At 40.1% G+C, this 12,500-nt stretch overlaps 1 protein-coding gene across 3 annotated transcripts in view; it reads right to left on the bottom strand.

Moving 5' to 3' along the window:
• Positions 1–12,500, bottom strand: part of ADGRF5 (adhesion G protein-coupled receptor F5) — a 158,753-nt gene that overhangs the window by 47,641 nt on the left and 98,612 nt on the right. For all 3 annotated transcript variants that reach the window (XM_069065815.1, XM_069065816.1, XM_069065814.1), the window contains exon 4: positions 4,091–4,261. In XM_069065815.1, coding sequence (XP_068921916.1) covers positions 4,091–4,261 — 171 coding nt within the window. The remainder of the gene's footprint in view (positions 1–4,090; positions 4,262–12,500) is intronic.

Raw genomic sequence — 12,500 nt, 5'->3', positions numbered from 1 at the left:
CTTTTCCTTCCTTCCTTTCCTCCTCTCCTTCCTTTCTTCTTTTCTTTCTCTATCCCTTTCTTTTTCTCTTCCTCTTTCTCCCTCCCTTTCTCCCTTTCCTTTCCTTCCTTCCTTTTTTCCTTTCCTCCTTTCCTTCCTTCCTTCTTTTTTCTTTCTTCCTCTTTTTCTTTCTTTCTCTCTCTTCTTCTTTCTAGCCTTTCTCTCTTCCTTCTTTCCTTTATTTCCTCCTTCCTTCTTTCTCTTTCTTTTTCTCTCTTTCTCTCTTCCTCCTCCTCCCTCCCTTTCTTTTCTTCCTTCCTTCTTTATTTCCTTTCTTCTTTTTTCTTCCTCTTTCTTTTTCTCTTCCTCTTTCTCCCTCCTCTTCTTTTCTTCTTTCCTTCCTTTCCTCCTTTACTTCTTTTCTTCTTCCTTTCTTTCTTTCTCTCTTCCTCTTTTCTTCTTCCTTCCCTTCCTTCCTTCCTTCCTTCCTTCCTCCCTCCCTCCCTCCCTCCCTCCCTCCCTCCCTCCCTTTCTTTCTAATCAGCAGCTGGTGAAGTCCTTGGCACATAGCAGCTGCTTCCTATATGCTTGCTGATTCATTGATTGATTATATATAATTTTCCAGAGTTGTAGCAAATCCAAATTGGACTTTGTCAGAACTTCTCTAATTTGTCTTAATCCCACAATTTCTATAGCCGCAAACATCACACATTGGCACAGCATTATGTACTGGAAGCTGAAAGATCATGCTGTGGCCCCTTTCACCAGCTGCCTGTTCTGATTAATATAATAAATGGCTTTCTGGATGAAAGTGTAGATAGGTTTGTGCTGTGCACATTTCAAGCCAGACTTGGCCAGTTCCTCAGAAAGGGGCTGTGCTGGAAGGGTGCTGAAAGAACTTTGCAAACAAAAGCTGTTTTCCACCAGTTTTCTATGAAATGAGAAAAACAACCAGGCTCTGACTAGACAGTCAGATTGCACTGCAGCCTTTTTCAAGAACAGAAGATGTGTTCGGGTTTTACATGATCACTGATTTAGCAAAGCCAGGGAAATCAGCTCTTTGTTCTGGAAGGGAAGTGAACAGGGTTGGCTTTAGACAGGGGCTGAATAGCCGATGCCTGCGTGGAGTAACATGGGGGGTTGTTCAAAGACAAATTTGAATTTGTATTCTGTATTCAAAAATGCCTCTTCTCTGCCCTGAAATTCCATCATTAGGGATTGTTACAAACAGCCAAAACAACAACCAAAACCCAAACCAAATTCTATGTAGTTAAGACCATCAAGTTTGACTAAAAATAAAAAAAGAGAAAATTCCCTTCTTTTTCTTTTTTGCAATGATAGGGGGATTCTGTTTGGAACATTGCATATCCTGTCAGAATTCATTGATGTGCATAAGCATAAATTTCCTGAATTACTTTAAAAAAAATTCTTCATTATAAAGGGATGAATCTCTGAGGAAGGGGTGGGTAAAAGAACATGCATGGAAATGAAGGTGATTTTTTAAAAAAAGCAAAAAATATAATTAAAAAATGTAATTGGATAAAATTTGTTCAGAGACATAGTGATAGCCACTGTATATTCAAAAAATACAGAACTTTGGCAACATGTTGAAACTATATATCTACCATCAGAACCCATCTCTGATGTAGTCCTTCAATCCTTGGGAATTTCCTGAGGCATATAGAGGTTAAAGTACTTTGCTCAGGGCCATGGAGCTAGTAAGTATGGAATTTTAACCTAGGTCTTTCTGACTCTGCATGCCATCCATTACTTACACTCCCTCTTTCTCTCCGTGTAAGTGTAGTGATTTTCAGCATGGTGGTCCGGAAGAGAATTTTCCAGATATCTGTGAAAATGCGCTATTCCACATTGTTTGTACTCTGCTTTAAGGTAATGAAAAGAACATATATAGAAGGAACTAACTCAGAACAATAGAAAGTACCCTAAGTGTTCAGAAGAGGACAGAGAAAAGAAGGGAAAAGGTGGCACTTCCATGTGAAATTTGATGACTGCTAAAAACAAAAATAGTTTGATGGTCAGTGGTTTCAGTCATGTCTGACTCATTATGACCCCATTTGGGGTTTTCTTGGCAAAGGCACTGGCGTGGTTTGCTACTTCTTTCTACAGCTCATTTTACAGATGAGGAAACTGAGGTAAACACAGTGAAATGACTTGTTCAGGGTCACACAGTTAGCAAGTGTCTGAGGCCAGATTTGAACTTAGGAAGAAGAGTGTTCCTGACTGCAAGCCTGGTGTTCTATCTACTGCACCACTTAGCTGCAGCTTCCAAAAATATGCAATATTTTTTGTTTATGGAAATGTTCATATTTGTTGGTGCCATTGAAATTCATAATAATCATGTTTTAAAAGGAAGAAAAGTACATTAGCTCTGAAGTCAGAGGACCTGGGTTAAAAGATTGCTTCTAATGTTTTCTGGGCAAGCCATTTAACCTCCCTGGGCCTCAGTTTCTTCATCTGTAAAATTAAGGGGGAGGACTATATGGGTCTTTAAGATTCTTTCCAGCTTTACACCTATGAACGTTATGAATGAAGGAAGAAGTTTCTTTTGTGTCAGAAAAAGAAAATGAAAAGAAAAAGAAAAAGAAATGGTGCTACCCATAGCTATGAAATCCATTTCTAGGAAAACGGTGCCTATAGTTTCCATTGGATGGAGAAATCAAAACTGTCTAGGTATGCATATTAAACAGACCTAAAGAAAGAATAATTACAAAATGAGGAAGCAGCAGCAAAAGATCTTGGAAAATCCCTACATTGTCCAATAGAGTGAGCTTTATGCCTGGGACGCTTGACAGTAGTTAATGAGGAACAAAGAGGCCTTCCATCAATGTCATTATTAATTGTCACTAGTGTGGTGTCTCTTGAAGACTTCCCTTCCTAGGACAGGCCCCTCCCATCCATAATCTTTCTTAGCTCTTCTATTACTCCCTCCCCCAAGTCAAAACAATTATTCCCTTAGGCTTTTATCTAGAATCTAAGAATTAACTTAAGTACAATTTGAAGGACATGGAGACTTTCTTGGGCAGTCAAGTGACACAGTGGATAGAGTGTCAGGCCTGAAGTCAGGAAGACTAATCTTCTTGAGTTCGAATCTGGCCTCAGACACTTCCCAGCTGTGTGAGCCTGGGCAAGTCACTTAACCCTTTTTGCCTCAGTTTCCTCATCTGTAAAATGAGCTAGAGAAGGAAATGGCAACCTGCTCCAGTATCTTTGCCAAGAAAACCCCAAATGGGGTCACAAAGAGTCAGACACAACCGAAACAACTAAACAACAACAACCTTAAACTCACTACTATAATTGGTGAGGAAAGGAGAAGAGAGAGGGTTTTGGAATTTTGTAGATCCTGACAGCTGTTATCTTGTGATTTCATTGGCAGAGGGAACTTCCAATGAGAAATACTTTCTACCAGTGCAGATTGACTCCTGCTTTGAAACTTAAGAGTGAGAGAGAATTTTAGTACATTGGGAGATGAAGTGAATTACCATGTTGCATAGCCTTTATATGTCAGGCACAAAACTTGAAATCCTGTCTTACTGACTTCAGGGTGATGATTTCTCTATACATTATGGCACAGCACCTCTAGTGTACTTACTTAGCTAGGATATTTAATAAAAACTGAATTTTATTAAAATTTATGAAAAATTTTAAATATTAAAAAATAATTTAATAAAAATCAGAAGCTAGTGAACTTTTTTTTAACTTTGAAACCTGACTAAATTCATCTCTAGTCTAACTCTCTTCTTCACTCTTATTCTGAAACAGACTCCCAGGAAGCAATCTCATGGTGTCCTGAGTTCTCTGCCCCTAGGGGCTGATGGCCCCCTGGTGGAGTTTTGAGGTCTCTCCCCACATGGTCCCTTGCATTCCCAAATCCCTCCCTCATAAAATTGAATTTGTTTTTAAAATTCAATTTGAGGACATGTTTCATGCTGCTTGACCTGAGACCTGAGATTGCTTGCTATGTCTCTGCTCAGCCCTTGGGGGTAACTTGCTTATTAAGCCATTTATTTTTTCTCATTGAAAAGAATTCTTAAGGTCTAGTCTCCTAATGTACCCATGCCCTTGAAGGATGTAGCAGTGTCTCAGTACTTACCTGTTGTAACTTTCATACTTAAAATATCAGTGCTCAGGTTGGCATTTATCACTTGGATTGGAAAACTGAGGTTTTTTAAGTAATCCTTGAAAGGCTCCAGGAGGGATGCATTTTCCAAACTTATCTCAATCTCAATTTCATATTCTTCAGGTGCAGGGCTGCTTGTGGCCACTGAAAAGAAAATATGAGAAGAAATCTATCAGGAGGGGGGAGGGAACGATGAATGGAATATCATTCATGGTGGCCAAGGAGATTAGTGGAGTGAATTGGTGACTACATATAGGTACATAGCATTGTCGTTCAGTCATTTCAGTCATGTCCAACTCTTTGTAACCCCATTTTGGGGCAGCAAAGATACTGGAGTGGTTTGTCGTTTCCTTCTCCAGCACGTTTTATAGATGAGGAAACTGAGGCAAACAGAGTTAAGTGACTAACCCAGGGTCACACAGCTAAGTAAGTATCTGAGGTCGGATTCGAACTCAGGAAGATGAGTCTTTCTGACTCTAGGACTGGTACTGGGTTAGGGTTAGGGTTAGTGCCAGAATTAGGGTTAGTATGGAGTTAAGGTCACCAGATTTTGCTATTTCTACTTCCACATTTCTCAACCTAGCCCCCTCTCTCCACTTATCTAGCTACCAACCTAATTCTGGCCTTTTTCAATTCTCATCTAGGTCATTACAAGAGCTTCCTAATTGGTCACAAATCAGGTTGTCCCACATCAGTCCATCAGTCCATCTAGCTGCCAAAGTGATTTTCCTTAAATCCAGGTCTGACCATGTCACAGACATAGTCAATAAAATTCAATTCTTTCCTATTGCCTCTAAGATAAAATCTATACTATCTATGTAGCTTTTAAAACCTTTTACAACTTTGCCCCTGACTAACTTTTTAGCATTGTTCTACATTACTCTTGATTCCACACTTGGCAATGTAGACAAAATGGTCTCTCTGTTTTTCACACATGGCATACCATCTTCTATCTCTATGCAGTTATACAGACAGTCCCTTATGCCTTGAATGCACTCTTTCCTGACCAATACTTCCCATAACCCCTCTCTTTCTGCCAGTTGCAGATTCTTTTGGATCCTGATTCTGACATCTAGCATGTTACTATAACTATCCCCCCCAGTTTTCTTGTCACCTAGATACTTCAACAAATGTCTATTTGTACCCACTGTGGTTTATACTTTTTTCTTCTGTGCACTAAAAAAATATTTTTTATGTTGTTTGGTGAATCTATAATAACCCACTAATCTTCACCCTGCACTCCACCCCAACCCCTTCTTTGTAATAAATGTCCAGCAAAACAAATCAACCTGATGATGGCCATGTGTGACAACGTATATCTCTTGTGCATCTCTAGCCCATTATTTCTCTGTCAAGAAATAGGAAGTACATTGCATTATCAGTCATCTGAAGTCATACCTATCTGGCATTATTAAACCGAATCCTTCCTAGGTGGCACAGTGGACAGAGTTCCAGGTCTGGAATCAGGAAGAATCATTCTCCTGAGTTCAAATCTGGTCTCAGACACTTACTACTGGCTGTGTGACCCTGGGAAAATCACTTAACCCTGTTTGCTTCGGTTTCCTCATCTGTAAAATGAGTTGGAGAAAGAAACGACAAACTTCTCTGGTATCTTTACCAAGAAGAGTTGGGCACAACTGAAATGACTGAACAACAACCTACTTAAAGTATTACTCTGCAAACTAGGGACATTTGGGGGAAGCACAAGACATGTGGCATATTGTAATGGGAATGTAAATTTTAAAGATCTTCCCTGCCCCTAGGCTAAAGTGCACCTGGAGCCTGGGGTGGGAGGCTTGTTTTTCAGTAGATACTTTTTGATTGGCCAGTGGGTCCAAAAGGTTGTTACATTCTCTGAGCCAGGAGAAGGCTATATAAGCCCTGATGTGAGGCTTTGTTTTGGGGCTCACTTTGAGAAGAGTTCTGTGATTTGATGAAACTCTGGGAAGCCGTTGTCCAGAGCCCCCCGGCTTTGAAACCAAATGTTGTTTGGTATGGATGTAATGGTTGGACAGTTTGGAAATCTGTCTACTTGATCTGTTAATGTCTTGATAATTCTGTCTGTATATTCTGAAGTTCGGGGTGCTGACCTTTTTCCCCTTAACGAGATAAACGATATATATTTGACTGATAAAAGTAAGCTTGTTACCCCATTTTGAGTTGCTTTCCTTTAACAAAGCAGATCCAAGAACCTGTGTTGGCAGTGACCCTGAGGATGCTTGGGGTGCTTGCTGCTACACATATACACTCTGTCTTATTATTTTTCAAGCATTTATTTCCGAAAAATAACACAATGATTTTTCTTCACAGTGCAAACATGATTCATTGGAACACAGGATCTGAAGTCAAAGGAAATAGATTCAAACCCTAGCCCTGCTTGTATGACCTGGGACAAAACATTCTCTTTGTACATGTATAGTACCCCTTTACCAATCTGATAGGAATAGAGAGAACTCAGTGTTCAGAATTATACCAGTAATCACCTGTAAGCAAGGAAAGAGCATTTTTATAAGGACAGGAGAGCCTAGTGCTAGAACGAGAAGGCTTAGTGATAATAGTAGCTAACATTTATTTATTGTTCTAGGTAAGTCCTTTACCAACATTATCTCACAGCAACCCTGGAAAGTAGATGCTGTCATTCTTCCCTTTTTACAGATGAGGGAATGGAAGCAAATGGAAGTTAAATGAGTTGCACAGGGTTGCACATCCAGGAAGTGACTGAGGCAGAAATTGAGCTAACCCTAGACCCAGCACTCTACCCATGGAGTCACTTAGCTGCCCTACTTGGCTCAACCTCCTTACCACTGATGTCACAAGAAATAATCTCCTCTTGATTCTCTACCTTAATTTGACCTGGGTCTTTGAAAAATTTTTGCAGGAGGGTTCTCTGGGTGCCAGTGCTGATTAACATTTGAGAACTGCCTTTCAATGTCCCATTCCTGATTTGTAGTTAGCTCTTGCAAGAACATTTTCAGTTGAGTTAGGAATGATTGGATCTCTGACTGTGCATGGTCACTAATACATCAATTTTAATTTAACATATCATTTTATAAAGCAACAATGCCAATAATTATTCAGTAAATGTTACCCACTTAATTCTTTTATAAATGCTCTACGGTCAAAGACATATTCTTTAACTAAGTGAAGGTAGCCAAGCCAATGTTGTAAGGATCATAGGATTGAGAACTAGAAGAAATCTTAGAAATCATTTCATTTAGTTCAAATCCCTCATTTTACAGATGAGGAAACTGAGTCTCATTGACTTGCCCAAGAGAACCAGGGCTAGACTTGGGACCATAGATCCAGAGTTGGAAGGGAATTCAGAAGTTAACTAGTCAAACCTCATTTTACAGGTGAGGAAAACAAGACCCAACCAAGTTGAATGACTTTCCCAAGGTCACACCCGGAAAAAGTAGCACCTCTAAGATCAAATCAGGGATTTGAGCCCAGATTCTCAGCCTCCAGAGTCAGAGATCTTTCCCTGTACCATGCAGCCTTTTAGGTATTGTTGTTCCCTGAATTTTTCTGATTTTGATGCCCTTTCTGGAATGTGGTCTATTCTAAGTATCATCAGTGCCAAGGAGGGTGGATCTATCACTAGTCCCAGAAGGCATAAGCAAACAATGACTTCCCTTATTCTTTCCCATGAATGCCTGTAGTACCCCACTTATCTTGAAAGGACATTTCTGGAAAGTTGGCCCCAAACTGTAATAAGTGATATTGGCTTCTCCGTTGCAAAGGATTAAGCAAACAAAACTATTTTGCCAGGCAGTCCTGACAAGGGCCACTGCTTCCAGTCACATCCAGTAAAGGTAGGCATAAATTAAACTTCCCACTCCACAACCCAGTAAAATATAAACATGTTGACTTAATCAGTAGATGATGTCCTAATACTTAGATGGGTGGTGGAGAGGGACAGAGATAATTCTTTGTCAATGTTAGTTCTTTTTTTTCTCCCTTTGATCCCAAAGTAGTTGATTACCCATCTGAACAGCAATATTTTCATGTTCCCTTCTGGAAACCATTCTCAGTAGAGTGAAATTCTCAATACTGCTCTCTTAATTTCATGGAGTTCAGTCCTATCAGTTTCTTCACTGATATGATTAAAGTGAGAGAAACAGTTTTAGTTAATCGATAGAAAGTCAACCTCAGAGCCAGGAAGGCCTGGGTCCAAGCCCTATCTCTTACATATTTTTCAAGTCAACTAACATTTATAAAGCACCCACTATGTGTTACTAATTGTTATGTTAGTACCATACTAAGCACTGATGATATTAAAGTAAAAAATACTTTCTTCAAAGGGGCTCACACTCTTTTTTAATCATTCATTTTTCAAAATACTGAGTTCCAAATTTTTCCTCGCTCCAGTCCCTCCTCCATTTGTTGGGAAGGCAAGAAATATGACATCCATATTACCATAATAGTCATGTCGCAAGAAAAGGGGGGAACCAAGAAAAGTAAAGTGGAAAAAATGTCCTTTGTGACCCTGGATGGGTAACTTCACCTCTAAGTGCCCCAGGCAAATCTCAAAAACTATAAATTGCAGGGCAATTGAAGGTCTGTATTGGAAGAAGGAGTTTCCCCAATAGAAGTTCTCCATGGCAATGAAATCATGGATCCAGTCCCACCCCATTCCATGATCAAAGAACCTGACCCATCTTCAGGTGTGAAGAGTGGAACTGTCTGACTGAGGGAGCTCCTCAGACACTTGGATTACTTGTGACAGCTGGAGGCAGTATGGTAGAATAGTCAGGGAGCCCTGGATGAAATGTCAGGAGATGGTGCATAGTCCCAACTCATCTATAAAGTGTGATAATTAGGCTAAATCACTTCATAGGACTGTCTTGACTGCAATGATCAATGGCTATGTGACCTGAGAGAAATTATTCTTTCTTTCTTGCATGAATAACTAATTATTGAATAAGATCTAAGTTTCCCCCCCTCTTTTCTACTTCCTCATTCAGAAATCAACTGGGGGGGGGAGGGGAGAGGCAGGGTTGGGAACAGAGTGGCTAGGTGGCGCAGTGAATACAGCACTGGCCCTGGAATCAGGAGGACCTGAGTTCAAATCCGGGCCTCAGACACTTAACACAAAAAAACTAGTCATGTGACCTTGGGCAAGTCACTTAACCCTAATTGCCCTCAAAAACAGCAAAAAAAAAAAAAGCAAAAAAGAAATTAACAGGGTGGGAAATCTTGGGCAAAGACTGTGGATTCCTGCTCATTGTGTTTACTCAGACAGGTCTGGGGAAATGTGGATTCTCCCTTGTATCACACAGGTCATAAAAAATTGATGTCTTCTGAGATTTGGGTGATCCAAGTCATGTACCTCAAGACCCTCGTTGTAATACAGTCCACCTCTCATTGTGATATTCATTCTCTCATTAACTGTTAACCAATCAGAATCTATTGCCACCTTCAGGAAAACCTGGTCTACTAAGACCATATAAACTGTGAGCCCACTGCCATAGGGGTCTTTGGCATTTGAAAGTGCCACTTATCTTTTTATTTATTATTTTACTTATTAATGAAATGATTAAATTACCCAGAAATAATGTCTCTCTACATAAATTATTCAGAAAATTAATAAAATTATTAAATAAATGATAAAATGAATAAATTACCCAGAAATTGTCTCTCGAATTTTTTAAATGTCATAAACCTCTGGCAAATCTCACCTAATATCTTAATCTGCTTTATGCATATTTTGAGCTCCAGTTTTCTCATTTGTAAAATTAGGATAATATTATTCCCTATCTTTCACATCTCGGGTGGGAATGTACTAAAGAAAGAAGATTTGGATTTGGAGGCCCTGGGATCCTTAGAGATCATCAGTCTAACTCCTCTGTTTTACAGATGAGGAAACCAAGGTCCAGAAAAGTGAAAAAAGAAAAAAGTAAAAAGCTCATAAATAGTAAATGGCATAATTAGGATTTGAACCCAGGTCCTCAAATTCTAAATACATTGGTCTCTCCAGTGTATCAAGTCGCCTCTGCTCTGAAATTTGCTATCTGTATAATCCTGAGTAAATCATTTAACTATTTTGGTTTTCAGTTTCCTCATCTATAAAATGGGGGAGGAGGAAATTGCTCTCTAAGGTTCCTTCCAGAGCTGGACAGAACTGAGGAAGCCATTTGGTCCAACTTCTTCATTTTAAGGGTAAGGAAACCAAAGCCCAAGGATTTGTCTAAGATTCCACAGGTAGAAAGCATCTGAGATAGGATTTGAATCCAGGAACTATGAGGATGAAAGGGAATAAAGACAAGGTGGGTAATTTCTTTCGAAGCACTATTATGACCACCAGGGGAATTAAAGTGCTCAGTCTTTTCCACTGATACTCAGTTTCTCTCCTTTGGAAAAAGTAAAGGAACAAGTGACCACATTATAGACCTGTTCAAACATAGACTGCGGGCCTAGAGAACAGCAGGTCTTTGCCCCTCCCTCCCTCCCAGACCCCATCCCCGCCCACAGACCCAAAGACAACAGTAAGCACTTTGCTTTATTGTAACAAAGATTATAGCCATGAGAACACAATGATTCCCTTGGCAGCCTCACGAGCAGATCACGTTTCCCGGAAGGGGGTCAGACGGTGCCAGTAAATCACGGTTGCCAGGTTTGCAGAAAGGACTTGGAATGCCATTTGTTGTGGACACTTCAGGCTAGTATGAACCTTGCCCTTGTTTAACTGGGTATTAAGCAGTCACTCTGCCCAGCACTGGTTTGGGAAGCCTGGGCTGGAGGGAGAGCTGCAAGGGATCCCAGACCCAACCCCCTCATTTTACAGAGGGGGGAAACTGAGGCTTAGGAAGGTTAATTAACTGGGCCAAAGTCACACAGGTAGTAAGTATCAGAGGTGGGATTTGAACCCAGGTTCTCTGACTTTAGAGCAAGTACTGTGTACTGCACCATTCTGCTTTCTCTGCTTTATGCATATTTCTTCTGCTGGGCACCCCCTTTTAAATAAATATTTATGATAATAAGCATAACTATAAGTTAATATAATGACTATAACAATTATCTTTTTATAATAATAGCTAGCATTTATATAGAGCTTTAAGATTTGCAAAAGCACCTTAAAATAGTATCTTCTTTGATCCTTATGACAACCCTGAGAGGTTGGTGCTATTATCCCCATGTTACAGATGAGGAAACTGATGCAGACACAGGTTAAGTGATTTGCTCAGTGACATATGGCTAGTTAAGTGTCTAAGTCAGGTCTTGAGCTCAGAGCTCCTCCTAACCCCAGGTCAAGGGCTCTCTCCACTGTGCTACCTAAAGATGATGTTATTCAAAATTGCACGATCTAAACAATTACAAGTCTTTGAACAGAGGATTGAAATTCGGGAAGATCCATGTTAGAGTGTTGCCTCAGACATATACCATCTGTGTGACCCTGGGCAATTCAGCTTTCCTTTCAGAGCCCCATGCAAAGGGATTCTTTCATCTTTTTGCATCATAGACCCCGTTGGCAGTCTAGTGAAGCCTCTGGACCTTTTCTTCGAATGATGTTTTTAAATGCATAAAATAAAATAAATAAGATTACAAAGGAAACCAAATATTTTGAAATTAAGACATGATTTTTCCCGTCTGTGTTTACAGATCCTTGAAACATATCCCCTTAATGTTCTATGGATACTGGGTTAAGAATCCTGTCTCTAAAACTCTGACTGTTCCCCCATGCCTAGAATTCTGTCCCTCTTCAACTCTGCCTCCTGACCTACCTGGCTTTCTTTAAAGTCTAGCTAAAATCCTGTCTTTTACAGGAAACCTTTTCTCCAACCTCTCTTAATTTTAGTGTTTTTCCTCTCTTAATTATTTGCTATTTATCCTGAATATATCTTGCTTTGTATATTTGTTTGCATGTTGTCTCTCCTATTAGAATATAAGCTCCTTGGGGGCAGGGACTGTCTTTTGTCTCTTTTAGTACTCCCAGTGCTTAGCATAGTGCCTGGCTTATTTGCTGTTGTTAAACGGTTCAGTTACTGTGTGACCCCATGGAGTTTGGCTAATGAGTTTTCTTGGCAAAGATACTGGAATGGCCCAATTTTACTGAGGCAAATGGGGATTAAATAACTTGCCCAGGGTCACAAAGCTAGTAAGTATGTGAGTTTGGATTCGAACTCAGACCTCCCCAGCTCCAAGCCCTGTGTTCTATTCACTGTGCCACCTATCTGGCCCATGTGACTGGCACATAGCATGTTCTTAATAAACATTGATTGATTAATTGATTGATTGGAGAACAGCCAATCTGCTTTGGGAGAAAGGAGCTCCCTTTACCAATACAATCACGAGTCTTCCCCCAACACAGACACAGACACAGACACACACAGACACAGACACACACACACACACACACACACACACACACACACACACACACACA

The sequence above is a fragment of the Petaurus breviceps genome, unplaced genomic scaffold, assembly GCF_028583685.1.
Source record: "Petaurus breviceps papuanus isolate PSGF00001 unplaced genomic scaffold, PetGlider_PUasm1.0 90701, whole genome shotgun sequence".
Classification (NCBI taxonomy): Eukaryota; Metazoa; Chordata; class Mammalia; order Diprotodontia; family Petauridae; genus Petaurus; species Petaurus breviceps.
The sequence above is the reverse complement of the archived record's forward strand: the minus strand, read 5'-3'. Positions and strand labels throughout refer to the sequence as shown.